Here is a 23,061-nt window from a genome sequence, read left to right as displayed (position 1 = left end):
AACGAGCTAGTGTAACACAATATTGTGCTTAGAAATTGATTGGACTGATTTTCACTGTTGGGTTCTTACTGGAGGCTTCCTGTGGTAGTCCAGTATACGTTATAATTATATCCCTGAGCATCATAAAACGCACCCAGTGTAACACTTTTGCCATCGGCGGTGGAGGTAAAGCCAAGGTTAGAATCCTCAGAGCGTCTGATAGAGTCAAGGGCGAGAGTAGGAGTAGTACTCGGTGTTTGATTGCCGTAATTGCCACACAAGACAGTTGGCCCATATGCAATTGCAACCATACTTGAATCGTCATTTGCAGCTACTGTACGCAAACTCATAGGAAAGCGGACCTCGACGATATCCCCGTCGGCCCATTTGCGTGAGATTTGAGCGTATGTGCCAGGCTTAGCTTTTACATTCGGCAAAGCTTCTCCATTCAGCGTCAGCTCTGCGCTTGATGCCCATGCAGGAATGCGGACATTCATCGTCCAGTCACCGCTACCAGACACTTCCAGTTTTGATGTATCGCCGACTGGGTAAGCCGTAGATTGTTTCAGGGTAATGCCCATCTCCCGCCATTTCAGAACGGAAGACATGAATAAGTTGATAAACAACGTCGAGTCATTGTAGAAGTAGATAGAATCCATCAACTTGGTGTTTGTTTCGAGTGCCGTACCTTGACAGCACCAGAATGAGTCGTAGTCTGTACTCCAAGTACCGCCACCCCAGGCGGGACCAACACCGCGGCGACCTCCAGCGTTGAGAGGCGTAAAGTAAGTGATGTGACCATGCTGATCAGCAGGGTCCTGTTGGCCCAGCAGGTGGTTGAGTAAGGCATTTTCGTAGAAATCAAAGTATTTTGAGTTCTCGGAATCAAGAAGCCACAGTTCGCGGGTCAGCTTGAGCATGTTATAGGAGTTGCATGCTTCACATGTATCGTTGTCAAGATAAGCGGCGATGGCATTTGGCGCATGGAAGTGCTCGGCTTGACTGTTACCGCCGATGGCGTACGTGTGTGATTTGACATTGATATCCCAGGCGTTGCGGGCAATATCTAGGTAGCGAGATTCTCCTGTGGCTTTGTATTGACGAGCTGCCCCAATCCACTTTGGTACTTGCGTGTTTGCATGTAGACCGTCGAACTCATCTTTGTTATTGGCAAGCGGGTCGAATATAACCGCATGATCAAAGCGTTGGGCAACAGTAAGCCACCTCTTATTACCAGTTTGATGGTAGAGATCAGCCATCACGTCGTTCATACCGCCAAACTCCGTTTGTAACAACTTCTGCATTGCATCGTAACTGAATGATTCGGTGCGTTTGTCGACCCACCCGGCTAGGGATAGTAAAACATCTCGAGAGGTAGTGTCGTTTGTCAAGCGCCAGATATCCAAAAGCCCTGCAAGAGTCTTGTGCACCGCATAATACGGGACATTGCCATTTTTTAGGGTACCATTCTCGAGTTTTGCGAAGTCCGATTCTGGAAAGCCAGATAAATATCCGTCCGTGAAACCCACAGCCTTGTTGTTGGCCTGACATTTTTCCAGTTCAGCAGCAAAGTAGATCGCTCGATCATAACATGTTTGGTCGCGGAGTACAGCATAGCATTGCGCCCAGGCACTGAGGAAATGACCCTGAACATGCGAACGGAACGGGAAATCCGGAGCATCCCAACCACCGTTCGGTGTTGCCTGCTGTGTAGATACTCCGTGGGTCATCCGGAAGACATAAAGTAGTCTGTCGACGTCTATCTCTTTCAAATATCTAAGGGTACGACCCTGGTTGTCCAGGAAGCGGTCTTGGGTCAATTCGACCCCGCCAAGCTCGAATGCAAAAGCCTGGGCTCCGACATCCTCATTCAAGTTGGACATTCCGTTGACCAAGCAGGAAAGAGAAAGAAACAAGTAAACTAATATCGCGAGGGGTTTCTGCCAGTCCCGGGAGTATAGCATTTTGGGTGGCTCCGACAGATGGATCGAAAGTCTTCTGGAAAGTATAGTTGATTTGACGATATAGATATGGGCCCAGCTATATGAGTGCAGTGATAACGAATCCTTTTTAAGACTACATTTCTCCGGTGGGGTAAGGCGTATATTGAATGTTCAGTGTACACATGTACCTATACGTACCGGGTATTCTCTGGCGGGTGTGGCTTTTTTATTTGAGCTGCCGCCGCTTTTATGAAGGTGCTCAGGCTCAGGCTCACTGAGTAGATGTCAGCACGGGCTCAGATCAGTGATCATGCTCAAATCAGTCACGTGCAGGATACCTGATGCTCAGTGAGTGCTCGTTAAATGCTCTCTGATTACTCAGTGATGCTCAGTGTCTAATCAGTGAGTAATGAAAAGAAGAGCCGACTCATTTAGAAAATGACATTCGCACACGCGCTTAAATGTTAATTATGCCCGAGGTTACGCGGATCGCAACAGCCATGTCCTGCACCAAAGAGCTTTCCTTTAACGAAAAACTTCTTATCTAAGATCTACAGACGCAGTGTGCCCGTGACTTTAACGTCGTACACCTCCCAAATGAGAGCCCAATTCAAGGGTTTTATCCTGTCAAAGATTACTAAATCAATATTATAAGGTGAATGCCCCGATTCAATGATACGTTTAATACTAACTCTGCTAGTCCGAGGAAATATGATAGAAGTGCCCATGTTCACGGATATGTTCGGCGTGAGAAAGCTTCTGACTCTTACCAGCCAGCTCTTTGAGTAAAAGAGCGAATTTTAACTAGAATACTAAGTACAGAGAGAGAAAGAAAGAGAGGAAGGCATTAGTGGAGTGAAAGGTTTATGGGGTTTATGGGTCCTGCTCCACCAATGCAAACACTGCAAACACTCAATCGAGGAACACTCAAAAACCATGTGACAAGTGGTACGCGATATACCATACAAAAGTGCATAATACAGTTAGTCATCTATGTCCGCTCAGATTGTTGAAAAAGCGGGTTTCGTCATTTTTAGTTAGAGTTAACACAGTCTTCAATATCTGATATTGGCACCATACACTGTTCGTACGCCTGATTTCTGTCAGCAAAGCTAGGTCTACCTAGATGTGTATTATGATCTCCACTCGTGCATGACTAACCGGATCGCGGGGTCAACTGGGGTATTTAGTCTAGGGTCCACTCGGCTCTTGCTCAGATCCGAAGTAAGCAAGGTTCCCTCACATACACACACACCCCCATTTCAATATGGACTCAATTGTACCATTCACCACACAGAAGCGACCCGGCGAGAAGGGCTCAGACCAGCAACCGCCCCGGAAGAGAGCACGGCAGAGCTGTGAGACCTGTAAGGCTAAGAAGACTAAGGTACGAAAAGGGGTCGACTTTGGTCGGCAATATAGAAATACTGATCATGGTTGTATAGTGTGTTGGCATTGGTAAGCCCTGCTCCCTATATAAGGCTATGTATGGCCCATGCAATTGCTTTCCTGATAACTGAAAATCTTTTAAGAGAATGGCGCATGCCAGAACTGCGCACAGCTTGGCGTCCCGTGCGAGGTCAATCTCAAGACGAGAAAGCGCCCTTTTTACCGCATCTCAGAGGAGGTCCATGAGTCGTCCATCGCGCTCCTCCGTCGGTTTGTATCGGAAGAAGAGCTACCGGAGCTCACCGTTGAGGGTATCCAAGCCATTCACGCCAAGCTAGACGAAAGAAATGCTAGTTCTAGAAGCCCCAGATCAGTGCAGGTCCAACGACCCACCCGGACTAATAATGCGGAAGGCGCTGGGAAAGAACCAGCTGGGGATGAAGTCATGGAGCCAGACGAACATCCCATCCTACAAGAAGCGCTCGGCTGCATGGTGCTTGATTCTTTAGGAAAATACCGCTATGTGGGCCCAGACTCGGGCATCCGTTGGAATCATGCCGCGCGCCGGGCACAGCAAAATTCTCTGAACACCGATCCAAAGGTCATTGCGCCTTTGAAAACAGGATTACTCCCGCCCAAGACACTAGAGAGCTTGAATGGTGCATGTAGAAGAGAAGTTTACCTGCCACCAAACAACCTATGTATGCGCTACGCTGGGCTTTTTTTCCAGGAGATCCATTGTTTGTATTGGTTCTACTCCTTGGAGCAGTTCTACAGTATGCTGGACCAGACCTTAGAGGGTCGGGGAATAGGAATGAGCGCGTCTTGGCTTTGCTCTCTGTATTCTATCTTTGCGATCGGCAGTATGACACCCGTCAGTCAAAAAACTCAGACAGGGAGCGTGGCGGAAGGGGCCGTGAAGCAGGCGGCGGACTATCTGGCTTTGGCGAAAGAATTGTCAGCTGAAGTGAGCGACGAGGCGGATGTCGAGAGTGTGAAGGCTTCTGGTCTGTTGGTACGTGGCGTATCCCTCCGAGCATCGAGAGATTGCATTACTCACCAATTTTTGCAGAGTTTGGCCATGCATGCTATGTGTCATAGTATTGGGGCATATTTACACTTGGGAACAGCCGTGAGAATTGGGTTCTCTCTTGGTCTGCACCGAAATATCTCTCCCCGGACGAGTAATTCAGTTGAACGAGAGAGGGGGAGACGACTATGGTGGACAATCTATACACTAGACCATGAAATGGCGATTCGCTTCGGCTATCCGTGTGCGGTTGGTAATGATGCTGGTTTCATGAATACGCCACTGTCATCGGAACAGGTACGCAGCTTGAAACACCGGAACTTGGGTTATCTACGCCTTTGGCTAATATATCGTCATATCTACAGATCATGGACCCCGGCCCAAATATGCCACTAGGATACCAGGCACTCTCAGTCTCGCTGGTCCAGCTCCGGAGGAAGATCAGCCATAGCTGCTTCTTAGAACCCGCGCAAGTCGGTGGCCGACTGCCGATGAGTCGTGTCTTTGAAAGCCTAAACGCCCTCAAATGCTGGCTCAACGAAGTGCCTCCGTACCTCGGTTGGGGCTCTTCCCACCCCCCACAACACCGTCGACCCGTGTCAATCCTACACTTAAGGTACTACAGCTCTGTCATTTTCGTCACGCGTCCTTTCCTCTTATTTATTAGCTCTCGTCGATCTACCATCACGCATGCAGCCAAAGCACAATGCTATGAGGAGCTCAGCGGCAAATGCATCGAAGCCGCGGAGCGCTCTGCCGCCATCCTCCAGCGCATGGTGAATGACCGGACACTGTCCAGTCGGATTTTATTTGACAGCCATTGCATAATGGAGACAGCGTGGATTCTAATATTAGCCATGCAGAAACTCGGTCGACCGGAGCATCGGCAGCTTTTGGGCTTCTGCCTTGAGACTGTACGTAACATGGAGAAGATCGGATGGTGCGAAAAGATCTTGCCAGAATTGGAAGCGAGAGTCCACGAGATCGGCATCCTGGAGCCGCATCAAGAGGCGCAGCATCAAGCGAGTAACCTTCAGTATCAAGCCTATCCGGATAGAGCCACGGGGTACAGTGTGTATCCTGAAACAGAAGCTCTTTTCCTGGATGACACCGACTTGTAAGGCCTCTTTTTTCGTTCCTTTGAAGGGATTTGTTTAACAGGGTCTTGCAGTAACCTCGATATTTCCGAATTTGACGTGCTCGAAACGCTAGACCTGAATGCTCAATCAGGCCGGATTGATGTCCTCGCGGATGGGACATTATCTACCTTTCAGCTCAATTTCTGAAGACGCTCTAGGTCTCTGGTTCAAAATCGACGTTTCATACGTCTCGATTGTAAAATCATCTCACTTCACTTCGATTGACCATATATCTGTTCCGTGTTGAAACATGTATATATACGTACAGTCATGTATTCATTAGTATTTGTACCCAAGCACTTTGCAAGGCTGGAGACCTGTCCCTTGCCGGGAGAACTTCAAAACATGTAAATGTGTGAGTATAAAAATCCTTACTAACTAGTAACTATGCTAACCCCTCACACCTAATAACTTCTTCAACACGGTGTAGCATGTTCCCTGCTGAAATAAGAAAATAATGCACTACGGTAGAAACCGAGATACTAACTAGCGTACGCAGTAGCACTAGGTAGGCATAACAAGAGCGGTCAAATACAAATGAAACACCACTGTCTGGACGTAAAATTCTTGTAACTATTCATATTCCATCACCGCTAATATGGCTATTCTGCCTTTGTTGCCACGGCAATGGCTGGCTCGCAGCCTTAACAGGGCCCAACTCCTGCTCCCGCTTCTTCTTCCATGCCGTGATCTCGCTCTCTTCCACGAAACCGTGAAGGCCGAGCCTCAGCTTGAATGGCAAATTAATCACCGCAATGGGACCCTGAGCGATCTTTTTCGCATGGAATATACACAAGTCATTTCGCAGCACATCTAAATGGTTCATTAGCGCTCAGGATCGCACTTCAGCGGTGTCATAGGAAGGACGACCCAGTTATCGCTTGGCTGATCCATCTTCCGGAAGATGAGAGCAAGTGATGTGGGGCTGAAGCCGGAGATAACAACAGCTCGGATGCAAAGAGCCGGCCGAAGAGGTTGATCAACATATGTACCAACATCCACGGGTAATTCACCACCTAGAGTAGCAGCATTGGGGTAGCTAGGAAGTTCCATCCCTAATTGTCGTCATCTTACCCCGCAGAAGCGGATATGATTGTGAGCGTCGCTCTCCCCTTCAAGTCCTCTTCGGGAAGGCTCAACCGTATCATCTCTCTCGTTGGCTCTCCCTTTGTAGACCCTCTGTCTTTGCCATGCTTCCCTTTTTTTGCAGCCTCGGTCCTCATATAGCGTTAATCGACCATACGGAAACCATAAGTGACGTCAAGTGGCAAATCAGTTGTTTTTCTTTTCTGTTTTCACACATACAAGGTCTCTTCGACTATCCACGTTAGTGGCTTACTTGAGTAAATAACTATCGTAATTATAACTAAAGCAAATCAAATACAAGTGAGCGGGACAGCCCAAAACGCCGTAGCAAATGCATTATATCTATAGCCCAGAGTGCAGCAACCACGAGCGTTTTTTTATTTGACCAGTTGTTAGGATTACAATATAATAAGCTAATCATTTTCTCTTACTTATTAAGACGTTATCTCTATGGCTACTACACAAACTTTACTATATGCCCAACGAGGCTTCGAGCAGAGTGCTAATTGTAAGTCGCACGCCAATCAGAAAGTTAGGGGGTAGTATACGCATAAGGGAACTGATGATCTGAATAGGCATGCCTCCTAAAAGGGGGAGATAGTTCTCACGGATAACTATGTGCGATACTATATAAATTAGTCCCAGGCATATCAGAGCGTGAGCTGTGATATAATGGTCTTTAAGCTGAATATTCGTCTTCGAACCCTAACCCCCCCCCCTCCGAGCCGGGGGAGCGAATTAAGCCGGAATTTTACACTAAAAATACCTACTACAGAGAAAGAACTATGTCGATAGGCTTCATTAATCAAAGCTTTACTTCGTGTAGGTTCTTAAAGTCCACTAAGCCCATTAAATCGAGCATCAAACCAGCTTATGAGAGTTTGGTTGAAATAAATGTATTTAAATCTATAGGTTTCTTAGAGTGCGCAGCTCGCTTACCGAATACGCTATATCTGACTTGAAGACCTGAATCGAGTTAGTTGCCCAAAAAGGATGTACATATTGGAACCCCAAAGGGTCCAAATCTTTCAATCTCATAAGCGCACGGTAGGTTTTGTCCAAATAATATTATATAAAGCTATCTTTTTTACGATGTCGGGTTTGTAAAATATCCTCTCACTCACTTGTGATATACATTGATACAATTAGGTTTAGGCGCTGGTTCAAAGGTAACCCTCCAATTTGTCGGCGAAGCAGCAGAAGGCTCTCTCTCAGTGTAAGTAAGGCACTATATTCCATAGACAAAAATTGGAATTCGCGAGCAACATCGGCTTACTGGACTACCTCAACGTGCGCCTCGGTGGGATTGTCTTCAGCCTTGACTTCCTTCCTGCCCCTTTCCTGTGCTTCGAGGTTCTCTATACACACATACTTGGAGAACTCTCTCGTGGGCACATTATTGCGGAACATCTCATCAATTTCCTCGAGGGTCCGGCCTCGCACTTCAGGCAAGCAATACCATATAAAGGCAGTAGTTATGAGGCCGCTCCCGAACCACACGTACCCATACTTGGGGCCCCAGTTAAGCTCTGTCGGGTTAATAAAGTAAGGCGTTGTAAAGGCGGTCAACCACCCAAAGAAAAAGCTGACAGTGGTCGAGAAGCCCAGGGTATAGCCACGGAGCTGCTGGGAAGGTATCTCACCGGCAACGAGGTAGACGTAAGGTTCTACGCCAAAATTGAAGCCGAATATATACACTGATACGGTAACGATGAGAGCAATGTCTTTGCTGGCTTTATCAACATTGGGTGCGGCGAAGACGGAGGCCATGATGAGCATGGTAGTTGTGCAAAGAGCACAACCAACGAGAATGATTTGCCGACGGCCAACGCGGGTGACAACCGCCCAGGTCAAAAGCAGACCAGCGATACCAATACAATTGGTGACGATAATCCATTGGAACGGATCAGAGACCTCAGCCTAAACTGTTGTTAGCTGCTTTTGGGTCATTTCTGATGCTTATTTATGAAACGCGCCGAGACTTACCACTTCAAAAAAGTAGGTACCGAAAGCAAGAACGAACATTGCCCCTATAGCAGCATTCGTAGTGCCAACACCGACGGCAACCATCGTCCGCCGCAAATTAGGACCGCGGAAGAGTTTGAAGAATGTAATCCAGCTTGTCTGGACCTCTCTTTGGCGTCTTGCAGCAGCCTTCATCTCCTCAAACTCCTCCCGCAGTGCAACTTCATCATAAGTGCCCCTGCGGAAAAATTGCAGGCTGCGGAAGGCCTCGTCGGGTTTTCCACGATGCAGCAGCCAGCGAGGGGTTTCAGGGAAGAATGGCAGTGTCAGAATGAGGATAACTGGAGCCGGGTAACAGATGTAGAGGGGAATCTGATAGGCTTGGCGGCTCATAATGCTGGCGGTTTTATTGTTGACTACCTGTTTCCCTTATTAGCACGGCCTTCCACCAAACGCAGGCTTTTTGTTTTCTTTGGGTGACGAACCATGCCAATCGTAGTTCCAATCACAATCCAGCAAGTCACCATACTCATACATAAGCCACGAAAGTACGCGGGGGTACACTCCTGCAGGTACAATACCGTGAAGTTGAGTAGTATGCCATTGCCGATACCAATGAGGAGTCTAGAAAAGTAGAGCGCTCCCATCGAGGTTGTCTCGGACATGATGACTGTCGAGACAATCACGAGTAGTGACCCTAACATCAAGGCATAGCGGCGCCCGATGTAAGAACCAATGAATCCAGTGGAGGCGGAGCCGATCATATTGCCTAGGACCATGAACGAGGAGATAATCTGCTGAGGCCCGGACTAGTCGTCAAATGTCAGAAGAAATCAACAGCGAAGAGGGATAGAGTGTGGGTTACATGGATAGCCCAATTTCCATCTAGAGTCTGGTAGCCAAAGACCTGTAGGAAACCAGGCATGGCCTGGAAGCCCGCAATGGCGCCTTTGTCAAAACCATACTCGAAGAGCGAAGTGCCCAAGTATAGCGTGATGGCGAAGATACGCCAGTTTGCCTTCAAGCTAGTGTCGCGACGGCCCTCGCCAAAAACTTGTTGCTCCCTGTCTATGATACTAGGAGGCATATTGGAAGCAACAGCGGGGACACCTGTTCAAAGGGTACAAAACAAGAGAAAGGAGGCACGAAACAATTGCCCGAAGCAAAAAAAAAAAAAAAAAAGAATCGGGTTGGAATTAATGGACAGAGTTGTCGTGTCTTTTCCTGTCCTTACGCCATGCAGAAAATACCACGGGGTATCCCGTTTATAAATTGAGGTGATCTGGACTATTCTGAATTGGGGCTAACTAACTGGATACTCCCCGGATTTTTTTTAGAGTTCATGGGGTAGCGGCCCGTTGGATATTGGGGGTCAGCCAAAAGCTGTGACGATCTGGGGGATAGAGTTTAGGCGAGTCTTTGGACAAGGATCGGCGGCTGTGTATATTAAGGTTTTATCTCCGGAGACAATCTTCCTGTGCTTAGCAACCCGGCTGCAAGCCTCCGGGGATATCTCCCCGGCCAGAATGTTCCAATTTCGGAATGGATTGCAGGAATAAAAAAGGGGTCAATGCGCTAAGTAATTTAATATGCGGTCATTTGCTTGGAGCCAAGGTTGTTGAAACTCCAAGGCTCAATTCATTCATCATGGTGACTTACTCCCCCTTAGCACCTTTCTCGTTGGCTCTCAATGACAAGGAAAATGCAATGGCCAACGAGGTCCTGACCACATGGAAGGCAACAGCCAAGCGTACACCAACAGTCGATATCCTACCCCTGGACTCGACGCCGCGACATGGGTCAGCGTGCTCGAGGAATTTAAATCAGTCCTCGGAGACGAAGTTGTCTTAACTGGGCATGAGCATCGCCTCCGCTACAATGACCCATATTCAGAGGGATCCGACGAGCAGGGGAAACGCGGAAGCTCAGCGACTCTGTTTCCTGTCACCGTCGAGCATATCCAGGCTGTTCTGAAGATCTGCAACAAGCACAAGATCCCCCTGTGGACTGTGTCGCGGGGGAAAAACCTGGGCTATGGTGGCCCTGCCGCAAGGGTAAAGGTATAACAAGCAGCCATGCCCCACCATCTTACAAAGAACTCCAGACTAAGCGCTGTCATCCTAGGGTTCCATAATTCTCGACCTGCAATGTATGCGCAAAGTGATTGAAATCAATGACCGCTACTCTTATTACACCGTTGAGCGTGGTGTCACCTTCTGCGACATCTACCAGGAAATCCAAGAGCAAAAGAAAAACATATGGTGCTCCGTGCCGGCCCTAGGCTGGGGTTCTGTCGTCGGCAACGCTTTGGATAGAGGCTGGGGTTATACCCCAGCCGGCGATCAAACCAAATATGCGGTATTGAAGTCGTGCTGGCAGATGGGAGCGTTGTACGGACTGGTGCTGGCGCGATTGACAAGTCTCCCTGCTGGCCGCTGTTCCGTGGCGGCTATGGGCCCACATACGAGAGCATGTTCAGTCAAAGCAACTTTGGTATCGTAACAAAGCTTACGCTTTGGGCATCGCCCAGTCCGGAGGGCTTTATGGCTTGTCGCATTGATGTCGAGAATGAGGAGGATCTTTCACCACTGATAGATGGATTCCGCGATCTCCTGCTTCGCGATGTAATCCAAAATCACCCCTTGATCGAGAATATCCCCCGCGAGATAATCAAGCGTGGACAGCGCCAGGATTTTTATGATGGCGAAGGTACGATTCCGGACGCTCAATTGAAAGAGATCCAAAAGCAGCTAGGGATTGGGTTTTGGTCTGCGAGATTTGGACTATATGGTCCTAAGGAAATGATCGAATACAACTGGAAGAGATGTCAAAAAGTATTCGACAAACTTCCCGGTGCAAAACTTACAGGCAAGGCATACTACCCTCCTGTGGAAAAAGAGATTTTGAGTCCAAAAGATATTCCTTTGCCAGAGCGCTCTGTCGAGACTGGCACTCCTAATCTCATGGCTCTGAAAGCCGTTGAGTATCGCGGCAAGGATGGGTACGTACACGATCCGCCAAACGTGAGCCTTGTTCGGTGCTAATCGGAATTACAGTGGCCACATCTCCTTTTCTCCTGTTCTACCCCCCGAGGGCAGCTGCGCCATGGCATTCTATCGTGATGTGAAGCCCCTGTGTGCCCACCATGGCTTTGACTATTTTAGTGGCCTCCATCTCTACCCCCGCCATCTCACTATGATCAACATGATTTACTTCGACCGCACATCGGATAACGAGCGTGCCAATGCCAACAAGCTCTTTGTGGATCTTGTGAATCTTGCACGAAAACATGGATACAGCGAGTACCGTGCCCACATCGACTTGTTGCCGATCAGTATGATTTCAACGGATGCAGCTTGCGGGCGCTGAATGAGCGGATCAAGGATGCTCTGGACCCGAATGGAATCTTAAGTCCTGGAAAGCAGGGCATCTGGCCGGAGCAATATAGACAGGAGAAAAAGCTAACTCAAGTCAGGAAAAGTCCTGTAACGGGCTCTTTCCCTGTAAAATGATACTGAATCATTGTTATGCGATTTTTTTTGTATTTTATATACCTATGGAACATATTGTTGAAATATAATTACAACACGGCGGAAGTCACCTGAGCTATGACAGTATGTATGTGTGTAATTTATTTACGCTGACCCCACGTCGAAGTTGTCCTCTCCCTCAATTGCTAGGCCGGATATTTTGAATTATGTCTTGATGCTATGGACGGATTTGAGCCAATGACTATAAGTTGGAGATCAACGGGTGGCAAGCTGGTATTGGCGGATGCATTCATACTCTTATGGTTTGGAGGGATTTTCTCGAGTCAGGACCAAATTGGGTACTTATGTTTCTAGCAGCTGATGCATGGTGGGATTTCCTCGAGTCAGGACTAAATTGGGTACTTATGTTTCTAGCAGCTGATGCATGGCGGGATTTCCTAATATTTGTTATATACTCATGTCTTAGGATCCTGGATGGGCACATAGTGTTAGATTCATGGTAAGCTTTAAACACAGAAGCAAGTTTCTAGAAACACTGTCAACGAATAAGAATCGCAATAGGTAACACAATCTATTGTAAAAGAAAGCATCTTAGCCTACCAGAGAGTTATTTCTTTTACAATACTAACACAGCCATTTCTATACAATTTATACAATTGACCCTAAGTCACATTTTTTACTTATTATATTCGTTAAAACTTCAAGCTCACTCGCGGGTAACCTCTATAAGGTTCTAGGTCATAGAACCTTAACCTCCGGGTGAACCTCCTTGAGGTTCATGAGGTTCAGCTAGGTTCCTAGCCAGGTCTAGCGTTGACGACGCCAGTCATTTTTTGATAGGATAATTGGGGTGATTTAGAGATGGTGTTCACGTGATGGAACTAACATGTTGCATTTTATGTAGCTTACTCAGTTCATTCAATCCTCCACTCTGGTCGTACTCTGTGATCAGGTCGCTCAGATGATGATCAATGAATGGACCAGAGTACTGAGGGAATGATCAATGCTCAGTGGGTATTCAGCGACGTGCTCATTTTTACTGAGAGATCAAAAAGCGGCAAGAGGTGAGCACTAAAGCGGAAAGGGAAAGGTCCCGAGTGCCAGGCATTATCCGGTACATATGTATAAAATTTTAGGGTCCTCCACACAAGTACTCCGATATACCTCTATTGCTTCTAGGCTGCTCCGGGGCTGGTTGAAACCCGGGAGTGTTTTATTGGGCGGGAATAGTTCTTGCGGAGAAATTCAGCCCGTTTTCTAAGATGGGAAACATGCCGGAGGATATGTAGATCACTCCATAGTTCATATCGCTCCTGTTCGCGTCATTCGCTTATATTTTGCGATCGCCACCTGGGCAGAAATTGAATTCCCACATTTGTCATTAATCGATAAATCGCGCATTATCTCAAGTAATCATATCGAAGTTTCACGTTATATGGTACACTCGATTTTCTCTTAGGTGGCCTAAGTTGGATAAGAAGCGTTTCCACACTCACTTTCCATTCAATACTCTATAAATACTGTAAATAACGGGGTAAGTGGCCATGTCCACCTCGCTTATGAATCACGTTATATACGCCTCGGAGTTTAGTACGCGGAGCATTCTCTTTCTAGACTAGTTATACAAGACCCAAATAGTGCGTTTTCGATAGAGATACGGTATTACATGATATTCTTGCCAAGCACGTACTCTACCACGCTTGGCATAAGACGGCACGGGTAGATCTGTCCTCCCGAGCCCAGACCCGAGGTCGGGCATGTAATAAAAATTGCCGATTTGGTCTCTAGGGTTAAATTCCACTTCTTGACTACCTAGAAATTTCGATACATAGATCTATATCTATAGAACTCTCTAGGCTTTAGGAGGCCATAGGAACGTGATATGAACCAAGTTCAAAAAAATCGGATGGAATCTCGGCCGGTCCAGACTTTGGCCCCCATCGCTAACAACCCGTTTCAAGGATATACTCCGTAAATCCTTTTGGACAAGCTTAGTGGATAGCTCCTGCCCAGGTGCGAGCCGAGACAAATATCATAGGAGGCACATCATCCCAGAAATTTACTTAGAAATTTACTTTTGCCTATTATGCTTATTGGACTTGGCAAAAAAAAAAAAACCCTCAAAACTAAGACTTGATTTTTGTCGGTTTTCATAAGAGAAAAAAGTCTTCAGTAGCCTCAGCTGAAGATTCGGAATCCGTTTACCCTGATAGCGTCCATGCTTTGATTGGCCACTCAGCGGCTAACTATTTTAGTCCAGTTTCGTTAAGATAGGATATCCACGTGCCGAATTGATAGTATATTTCGGGAAATAGGTGGTGTGATATATCGTACGTTACTTCGTGTGGGGAACCAAATTGATGCAGAAAAAATCAACCACAAAAGGGAGGGTATCGTGAATATGGCATTCCGTTGCACGCAGTCAATTTTAGTATAAACAAATTAAAACCCTCCACGGCGCCCTTCGGCACTCTCACGGTCTGCTAACTCAATATTCTCATCCCGAACACTGAAGTGAACCGATGTATAAATCTTCAGACCACTCTTAGGATCAGTGGGGCCAATAATGGGATCCTCCTCTCGTTCCCAGCCGCGCAGAACACCCGAAATATCATTGCTGTCCTTGTGCTGCGTAAAGGTATTCCTCGAGTCCATCCTCCTTGATTTGGAATGCGACCCAGAAGTCCCGTTGGTGTAGGAAATTCCGTTGCCGTCTTCGTAGGCTGCGATGAAAGATTTGAAGAATGCGCTCACGACACATAATACGCTTATCGCAAGATAGATCTCCGTTATGACGGTTGCGAAGGCACCGAGGAGGATGGGGTCATCGGAAGTGATTTGCAATTTTGCGTAGTATAGACGGAGACCGGCGAGGGGGATGAGACTGGTTGGAAGTCAGATGTTAATTTATGGGGAGAATCGAAAGATGTTCGGGGTAGAGAAATGGACTCACAGTACTCGGGCCTGAAGAGCTATGAATACCACCAGCTTTTTCCTCGTTGATATCTGGATTTTTTGCACTGCTATTGCAGTATACACGAACAGAGAGGCCTCGGTGGCGATATCGATCGCTGTAATCGCTTGCCATCGGGGTAACTAGCATATTATAACCAGTCAATTACTCATTTCCTCATAGCGTTTTTCTTATCTTACCAGACTGCTGCACTGAGCGTCGCTGATATCAACCCATGGGTTGCGGCTACAGCGGACTGCTAGTAGTATGACTGAAAGAATCGTCCAAACAACCATTCCAACCAGGTTGATGCGGATAAACATCTTTTGTATCTGTGAAAAGAGCGTACTGTAGAATAAACAAGTCGATATCTTGGAGCAGCCCAAGACAACTATCGATAGGATTTCAGCTGCATATCCGGTCTTGAGCATGCGATCGCTTGTAGTTTGGCCAAGTTTTGTCCGGATACCCCAGCCCTCGTGAACCTGAACGAGTACTACCGCTGCTTGAGTAGTTGCAACAACCTATCTTATTGTTAGTAGGAGTAACAGAATTCGGTGCAAATCGCTCTGCGAATGAATGAGCTTACTATCAGCACGCCAAACGAAAGGTTATTATGCTGCATAATACGCCTAGTGAATGAGACGGATATTCGTGTAACGAGCGCAACAATAATCAAAACGAGATAGAGCGAGGTAATCACTACGATCAACCCGCTATGGTTATTGGGGTTATCTGTTGAGAGAGGCGGGCTTATGCCTGGAGGCAAAGGCGAAGAAGCCGACATGATTGTCTCAAGGCAGATTTGAACATTGAAAGTCGACACAGTTTATATTTTAAAGCATGTGGAAACAAGGGGGCCATCTATGTAATGAATTTGGGGGGGGGGCGAAAATTGCTTATTATTCTTCAAGGCGGTAGGCAAATCATCACGAGTTTCCACAGCAAGGGTTATAAAGTGGAAGGACAAGGATTGTGAAGAAGAACAGGCCATAGAAAGTCCATGGGTGCCTCCGTAGAAAGCATATAAAGTACTTAATCAAAATAAGAACCAATCGCATCCTTCGTTTCAATATCACTATGCATCGGGTGTAAATGTGGAGATCTGTATCTATGGAGACATTTCGAAAATAAAAATAATAGGACTTTTTTATCAGACAAATATTGAAATTTTCACTTAGCGTGGCATCATCTCGCTTGAAATAGTTGTTTCCCGAATCGCGCGAAGGAGCTAGGCTTATGCGCCTCAACTCTTAGTCCGATACCACCCTCGTGTTATCCGCATGCGCACCAACATGGCGTTTATTTCCTGCATGCAACATGGGACTTTCCATTGTTTCTTTTTCATTTGATTCTGCAAAGAATAAAGTTACCAAAGTACAATTGTATTGTGAACTTCACCCGAACAAGCCTAGTCCAAGCCAAGGTGAAGAGTAATAGAATACCCCACCTATACAGTGCCATCGAGATCAAGACTTGTGGATCAGATGTCGCTGTATTCGGCCAATCTGCGCTGTTATACAAAGAATCTTTAATATGATTCACTAATTAACTATGGCCCCTTGATCTCTTCCCCCCTTACATTTTTCCATTTATTCTCGATCTCCCCATCTCTCTCTCTCTGTGACATTCCATCTCTCTCTCCCCACCTCCCAGCAGCCCACTGCTAGACCGCCATGGGTTCTTTCAAACAATCCGGTTCCGCGGTGCGGGATACAGAGCTGCAATCTTTGGATAGAGATGGTTCTTCAGACCATGATCCAAAGGCAGCTGTTGCAGATGACAATGACATGCAACGAATGGGAAAGGCCCAGGAATTTAAGGTAATAATATTTTTTTTCCTATCTGCGCATTAATTCCTATCTAATAGTGTCAAATAGAGAAACCTAAGGCCTTTGGCTGCTTTAAGTTTTGCATCGGTTTTGCAGGCAACCTGGGAGTTCATTCTTATGTAAGCATATCACTCAGGTGCATACTTCCGTTGAACATGTTTCTAATCCGTGAACGTTATTTCAGCTCCAACTACGAAGGTTTATACAATGGCGGCCTACCGGGTCTGTTTTATTCTTATATATGGACCTTCATTGGGTTCGGCTTCATTATTGCCTCGATCTCCGAAATGGCATCAATGGCACCAACTTCTGGCGGACAATATCACTGGGTTTCTGAGTGGTCCTCGCCACGATACCAAAAATTCCTTAGTTATGTTACAGGTACGTTTATCTTATGGCCCTGTATTTCTTTTTGAAAAAAAAAAAAAAAAAAAAAAAAAAAAACCTATTCGCTAATTAGTTTCTCTTACATAGGCTGGATGTCAGTGTTGGCATGGCAAGCTGGAGCAGCCTCTGGCTCATTCCTCACTGGAACTATTATTCAGGGATTAATCAGTGTTCGAAACCCTGATTACGACCCACAGAGCTGGCAGGGGACTCTGCTTGTCTTTGCAATGGTCCTGGTGATTTTCATTGTTAACGTCTTCGCATCCGACCTAATGCCAGTCCTAAACAACCTCTTAATGATTCTGCACGTTCTCTCCTGGGCAATTATTGTCATTGTTCTGTGGGCAATGGCTCCTCACCAACCCGCCGAAGCTGTCTTTGCTACAGAGTGGAAGAATTTTGGAGGTTGGTCTACAATGGGACTAAGCGTTATGGTCGGACAAATTTCAGCTATCTACGGCTCTCTGAGTACGTCTCAAGCAAGCTTTAACGTGTATAGAGGATACTAACAGATATAGGTTCTGACGCAACTGCACACATGTCCGAAGAAGTGAAGGACGCTGGCCGCAACGTACCCATCGCTATTGCCTGGGGCTACTTTAGCAACGGCCTTATGGCCATCGTCCTCATTATCACTTTGCTCTTCGCTATGCCATCAGTGGAAGCCGCCCTAGACGATCCTACTGGCTTCCCATTCCTCTATGTCTTCCAACAGACGACCTCAATGGCAGGAGTGAACGGACTGACGGCTATCATCCTTCTACCCGTTATCTTTAGCAACATCCTCTTCAACGCCTCTACTTCCCGGCAAACTTTCGCCTTCGCTCGTGATAATGGCCTCCCATTCTCCAAGTGGATCGGCAAAGTCGACCAAAAGCGCAAGATTCCCACGAATGCTATCATTTTGTCCTGCATCATCAGCTGCGCGCTATCCCTTATCAATATCGGATCCGAGACTGCGTTCAATGCCATTATCTCTCTGAACGTGGCGGCCCTGATGTACACGTACATCATCTCAATTAGCTGCGTTATCTACCGCAAAATCTGGCATCCCGAGACCCTCCCACGCCGTCGGTGGGACCTGGGACGTTGGGGACTGGGTATCAATATTGTCGGGCTGCTATATTGCTGTTTCGCGCTCTTCTGGTCGTTGTGGCCAGGTGATGTCGTCGTCACGGCGGAAAGCTTTAACTGGAGTGTGGTTCTCTTTGTGGGAGTCTTCATTATTAGTCTCGTGATGTATGTTTTCAAGGGCCGGAAGGATTACGTTGGACCGTCGGTTATTGTCGAGAAATCCCAGGGTTGATCTCAAGGCGAAAAGTCAGAGATAGAGGGGAACAGAGCTGTATTAACAAAAGGAGACAAGCTCCGAGAATTATGTATATTTTTTCCTGCAAAATGACCTCTTGTGTATTTTTTCGCTTCCCTCCGAGTACTCAACTAGGATAAGCATTATTTTCCGCTGGAAGATTCATTTTGACGGAACAATTGATTTGATGAAGTTGCGATGAAACTTGATGGAACTGCTAGAAGAGAAGGAAGTGCAACCTGTGGGAGATCTGGGTATATTTAACCTCTTTCCTTCAATCCCAACCCGTTTGTTTGCTCATGCCGTTTGGGGATTGTGTCGGCGCAGTGACGCCGGTATACCGGAGGAATAATCCCATGTGTTTTATATAAATTGCCAGTAGAACCGATACAGAAATACAGGGTTGAATATCATCGATTGGACCCCCACATTTACGATACGGAATAACTACAAGTTATAGATCACCAGATATATACCAGCTTCTTATTGGTTATTGGATTTCCCCTTTGGTCCCAGTCCCAAACTACTTCATTCTGATTTGTTCAATCATTTCCTAAAGAAGTATCGTCTATGTCGATCCCACAAAAGGGGCGAAATTGATGCTTATATAATACACAGGGTGAGCACCCCGAAAGGGAAAGCCATCTAAGGTCTAAAATCCAGATATGTAGTTAGTATGTAATTCGTTAATTGTGATCTACAGTTCGACTTCGGATATCCAATTTATCGTAGAATTTTGCAAGCTCAAAATCCACAGGATTCTATACCTGGACATGTATCGATTGTTTCGAGTCCGTCCTCTCGTGTACTCCAATCTCATCATTCCACTCCAAAATATCATCCGCACTAGAATTATCAGAAATACGTATCATCGACTTTCCGGGTATTGCTGTCAACCTCCGGGACCTAGATGTGGGCATGGAGTTTCCACCATATGGCGAACTCAACTCGTATGTGCTCTGTCCCGTTCCAGCTGTCCGCCCTCGAACAGATCGGAGTATGGATCTAATACAAGGTATTGACGCTGTTATGATGACTAGGTAGGCTTCGATGTATAGCCAACGATTGTAGTTGACGGTTGCGACCGTTGGATCATCGGCTGCGTGTGCGAGCACTTGAGTTTGCACTACTTTAATAACGGAAGCTGCCATTGCACTAAATTCAAGAGAGATACGTTAGCTAGTTAGGTATCTCTCGAACTAGGGTCTTATCAGTCACTCACAAAATGCCCAATCCGAGGAGTGTGACCAAGCCCAACTTGACTCTTAACTTCAAATTCAAATTCCAGAATATGTATGTTGAAAATACTGCCAGATAAAGATCTGTCGCTGAATTAAATGCTAGGAGCAAGGATTAGTCTCAGTTATGTGTAGATCAGGGCAATGAATGGAAGCTCGTACAGCCTTGATAGTACCCGTAGTATGCTTGGATGCGGACATCCCAACATTTATGTTTCCCAGTCTGAGTCCAGATAGCAGAAGCATGTCCTGGACATTGAACAAATAAAATGATGATCAATATCAAGTTCGTCAAGATTTGTAACCCAGCTATGATCCACAGTATCACTCTGTGTGATCTTCTGGTGCCAAGTAGGCCAATGACGAAGACAATAAAGGAAATGCGACCCAAAGTACCGCCAGCAATGCCGAATGTCTGTGTCAAATAGTCGAACATAATAACTTTGGGAACGACCGAATTTGTGTCCAGATCCCAAACATGGCGACAGAACCCATGCCTGACACCGACGGTAAGCAGAGCTGATCCGACTATAGTGAGACACTAGTTAAGTGCCAGCCAGCAGGTTAGTTTTGATCTTCAGACTATTATGACCCCAAGACGACATGAACTAGCTAACCAATGATGAAACCATGAGAATGTCATCCCAGCCAATTTTTCGGATCCTTATTTTTGCAATCACCCTCAAGATGACTATCACAATGGCGATACCAGTAAGCGTCCAAATATCTCTCAGTAGCCTTGGACCGCAGTTATAGGTGGCATCTCGAGGCGAGAGAGACATATTAGTTGATCAAGATTATGGTATTCGCCAACGCAGTGGACGGAAAATATGTGAGAGACAGACATGTCCATATCACCAGACACTAATCGATCGAGTTATATTGAACCCACTGTATTAGCCCGTTATCATATCTATGCTTTACCAAATTAACCCGATCGGAGTTCTCCACGGGGCTCCGGATGTAGTCTGCTTAGTTAAATCCATTGCCATGTGAACATAAAACTCCTTGGAAATTCTAGAAAGCCGTCGGAGGTCTCCGCTAGAACCCGAGGCAGGTACATAGTAACGATAAGATAGTAAGCTTGACCTATTAAATGGCCAAAGCCCCAAATCTTAAAACCAAACATCCATATGACGCCAGGAACAAGGGTAGGGCGTTCGATAATAGGCAGAATGTTGATTGGTCCCCGCGAGGGATCCGAGCGGCCGGATATCTTCAGCGGAGGTGCTGTTGTACGCAGATGTGATCGTACCTAGATTTGCTGGAACTCTTGCCAATGGACAGCAATTGGGTTATCCAGTGGATATGCTTCTAGGGTATTAAATCCTTTGGCAAAGGTCCCAGCGCAAGAGACAGAACAATAGACTTAAATATGCTCTGTATTAGCGAATAAACCCTAGTCCTTACATCTGGCTGTGGGAAATAGCAGTGACATCCATAGTTTAGTAGAAAAACAAGTAATCTGTGTGGCAAGCCGATTGAGGCGAGTCAACTGGTTTGCGTCACGATAATATAGGCGAAAGATTGCACATCTCAATGAACAAGATTAGACTGCAAGCAAGTATCATGAAAATTAGCATCGAATCACAACGTGTTCATAGGATGAAAGCACAAAGATGCCAAAGGGCAAATCTATTGTTAAAACTGAATATTACTTGTGCCGCGTCAGGTGTCAATATTTGCCATTTCCGTAACTTGGCATCTTTTCCCGCCAGGGGTGTAAGCAACAGTGAGGTGGACACAAAATGAAGTGCCCATCTCAACATATAATCCAACATTGACCCGAGAATCATCCGAATGACCAATTCCCAAATTATGCTGTAACGGGGTATCATAGACGCGGCTATGGGCCCCTAATTCGGCCGTGGCGGTTACATCATGTCCATGATGTCTCCAAACGCTTTTCAGGGACTTTCACCAGAGACAAGATTTGAATGGTAGATCGAAGTCCCACCCCGTGCGAAAAATCTATTCAAATCACAGATTCCCCAGAAATGTAAGAACCCAGCCATCACGATCAACCTGAAATCAACTCAACATGGTTCAGATCAAGATCCCAATGCTACTCACAACCTTGGGCATCATGAGCGCCGGTATCGGCTGCTCTGCGGCAACTGTCACAAACAGCCTGCTACTAGCCGATGTTGCCAAACAACTATCCCTGCCAGCATCGACATGGTCAGCCAGCGGCACACACACGGCGAAGGGATACACCAATGAATCGGCAGAGACGGCCTCTGTGGAGGGATTGAAGCAAGATTGCGACAATATTAACCTCAATAAGAAGTTGGCTGTCGACTTCCGCAGCGACGTTTTTGGTCCCGGTGTTATGGGGTTCTTCTACAAGTGCGAGAAGGTCAGCGATGAGACCAACAACTACTGGTTCACTATCAGTGCTGGCAACAAGACTCAGATCAACAAGCTTTGTGATCCTGATACTACCTACCCCATTATCTATGATCAACAGCATGATACTTGGTTCATTGATGAGCCTTTTGATTGTACTCGACGAACCAATCCGAGAGACTTCTTTTAGGGAAAGGATGAAACGCTACGGTAAGATATTTATGCAGGGGGTCAATGGTCACAATAGGCTAACAAATTTTGTCAGAATCAACTGTCTGCTCGCTTGTGTTGTGAGTCTTGCGGGGTCTGGAAAATTAGACATGAATTGAGTGGGCTTAATTATATGTTGGTGCGTTTGCCCCCAATATCGCATCTTGCCCGCGACTTCACGGAGTGCGCTCACATCGAACTCATCGTACTTAAAGAGCGGGAAGTCTTCTTTTCTAGTGTTCGGAATCATGATGTTCGGATCCATGATGTTGGGGGCAGGTTGCTCTTCTATATACTCCTTCAATCCCAGGGTAATGAGACAGCTGTCATTATGCAAGGGTTAGAGCAGCAAGAGATCTAAATCTTAAAGAATGTTCTATGCAAAGAAAGAACCGACGAGGTCGTTGCCTATGAAAGAACATTAGATCTATACACGTGACTACCCCATGGGATACCCAGATTCAATACTTGGTCACATACATTTGCTTGGGGTATGGAAGTCTAGAATCTTGGTTAACAAAGTTAGCACTTGGATCAAACGATGTTGGCCAACTGGCGAATCTACCATGCTAACTTTGGCAGCAGCCACTCTGAGACCAAGATATTTTACGGGATGCACCAGAGGCTTGGGATTGTAGAATTGGCACCGCATGTGAATAGCCCCCGACCAGAGGCGCTAACAGATCGGGCTTGAATGAATATTTTTGCCGGTGGTCACGTAGCTATGTGTCAGATTGACGCAGACAAGGCTGGCAGGTAGA

General features: G+C 46.4%; 10 protein-coding genes across 10 annotated transcripts; 5 read left to right on the top strand and 5 right to left on the bottom strand.

The window, feature by feature from the left end:
• Positions 1-65: 65 nt before the first annotated feature.
• Positions 66-1,943, bottom strand: N7447_003935 (Six-hairpin glycosidase; the record flags this gene model as incomplete). The annotated part of the gene is made up of 1 exon (XM_057228210.1): positions 66-1,943. One exon carries the CDS (start codon positions 1,941-1,943, stop codon positions 66-68), a length of 1,878 nt encoding a protein of 625 aa, XP_057087551.1.
• A 1,246-nt stretch (positions 1,944-3,189) lies between these two features.
• Positions 3,190-5,627, top strand: N7447_003934 (Zn(II)2Cys6 transcription factor; the record flags this gene model as incomplete). The annotated part of the gene is made up of 6 exons (XM_057228209.1): positions 3,190-3,309; positions 3,368-3,380; positions 3,455-4,326; positions 4,384-4,638; positions 4,707-5,458; positions 5,513-5,627. 6 exons carry the CDS (start codon positions 3,190-3,192, stop codon positions 5,625-5,627), a joined length of 2,127 nt encoding a protein of 708 aa, XP_057087550.1.
• Positions 5,628-6,078: 451 nt separating this feature from the next.
• N7447_003933 (uncharacterized protein) lies at positions 6,079-6,297 on the top strand (the record flags this gene model as incomplete). Its single annotated transcript, XM_057228208.1, has 1 exon — positions 6,079-6,297. One exon carries the CDS (start codon positions 6,079-6,081, stop codon positions 6,295-6,297), a length of 219 nt encoding a protein of 72 aa, XP_057087549.1.
• An 8-nt stretch (positions 6,298-6,305) lies between these two features.
• N7447_003932 (carotenoid cleavage dioxygenase) lies at positions 6,306-6,533 on the bottom strand (the record flags this gene model as incomplete). Its single annotated transcript, XM_057228207.1, has 1 exon — positions 6,306-6,533. One exon carries the CDS (start codon positions 6,531-6,533, stop codon positions 6,306-6,308), a length of 228 nt encoding a protein of 75 aa, XP_057087548.1.
• Positions 6,534-7,838: 1,305 nt separating this feature from the next.
• Positions 7,839-9,618, bottom strand: N7447_003931 (sugar porter (SP) family MFS transporter; the record flags this gene model as incomplete). Its single annotated transcript, XM_057228206.1, has 4 exons — positions 7,839-8,486; positions 8,553-8,951; positions 9,017-9,340; positions 9,397-9,618. 4 exons carry the CDS (start codon positions 9,616-9,618, stop codon positions 7,839-7,841), a joined length of 1,593 nt encoding a protein of 530 aa, XP_057087547.1.
• Positions 9,619-10,261: 643 nt separating this feature from the next.
• Positions 10,262-11,864, top strand: N7447_003930 (uncharacterized protein; the record flags this gene model as incomplete). The annotated part of the gene is made up of 4 exons (XM_057228205.1): positions 10,262-10,585; positions 10,656-10,854; positions 10,911-11,532; positions 11,588-11,864. Coding segments are annotated over 4 exons (1,422 nt in total), but the record flags the coding sequence as incomplete, so codon positions are not given.
• Positions 11,865-14,464: 2,600 nt separating this feature from the next.
• N7447_003929 (uncharacterized protein) lies at positions 14,465-15,762 on the bottom strand (the record flags this gene model as incomplete). Its single annotated transcript, XM_057228204.1, has 4 exons — positions 14,465-14,906; positions 14,976-15,118; positions 15,176-15,499; positions 15,565-15,762. The coding sequence occupies 4 exons, from the start codon at positions 15,760-15,762 to the stop codon at positions 14,465-14,467; spliced, it is 1,107 nt and encodes a 368-aa protein (XP_057087545.1).
• Positions 15,763-16,651: 889 nt separating this feature from the next.
• N7447_003928 (Amino acid/polyamine transporter I) lies at positions 16,652-18,500 on the top strand (the record flags this gene model as incomplete). The annotated part of the gene is made up of 5 exons (XM_057228203.1): positions 16,652-16,798; positions 16,856-16,926; positions 16,992-17,188; positions 17,282-17,662; positions 17,713-18,500. The coding sequence occupies 5 exons, from the start codon at positions 16,652-16,654 to the stop codon at positions 18,498-18,500; spliced, it is 1,584 nt and encodes a 527-aa protein (XP_057087544.1).
• A 764-nt stretch (positions 18,501-19,264) lies between these two features.
• N7447_003927 (uncharacterized protein) lies at positions 19,265-20,523 on the bottom strand (the record flags this gene model as incomplete). The annotated part of the gene is made up of 4 exons (XM_057228202.1): positions 19,265-19,658; positions 19,726-19,843; positions 19,904-20,282; positions 20,359-20,523. 4 exons carry the CDS (start codon positions 20,521-20,523, stop codon positions 19,265-19,267), a joined length of 1,056 nt encoding a protein of 351 aa, XP_057087543.1.
• Positions 20,524-21,782: 1,259 nt separating this feature from the next.
• N7447_003926 (uncharacterized protein) lies at positions 21,783-22,280 on the top strand (the record flags this gene model as incomplete). The annotated part of the gene is made up of 1 exon (XM_057228201.1): positions 21,783-22,280. The coding sequence occupies one exon, from the start codon at positions 21,783-21,785 to the stop codon at positions 22,278-22,280; it is 498 nt and encodes a 165-aa protein (XP_057087542.1).
• Positions 22,281-23,061: the final 781 nt, after the last annotated feature.

This window comes from Penicillium robsamsonii (genome assembly GCF_028829455.1).
Source record: "Penicillium robsamsonii strain IBT 29466 chromosome Unknown utg000002l_segment0_segment0, whole genome shotgun sequence".
NCBI lineage: Eukaryota > Fungi > Ascomycota > Eurotiomycetes > Eurotiales > Aspergillaceae > Penicillium > Penicillium robsamsonii.
Note: the sequence above shows the minus strand (reverse complement) of the source record. Positions and strands in the feature narration are given on the sequence as shown.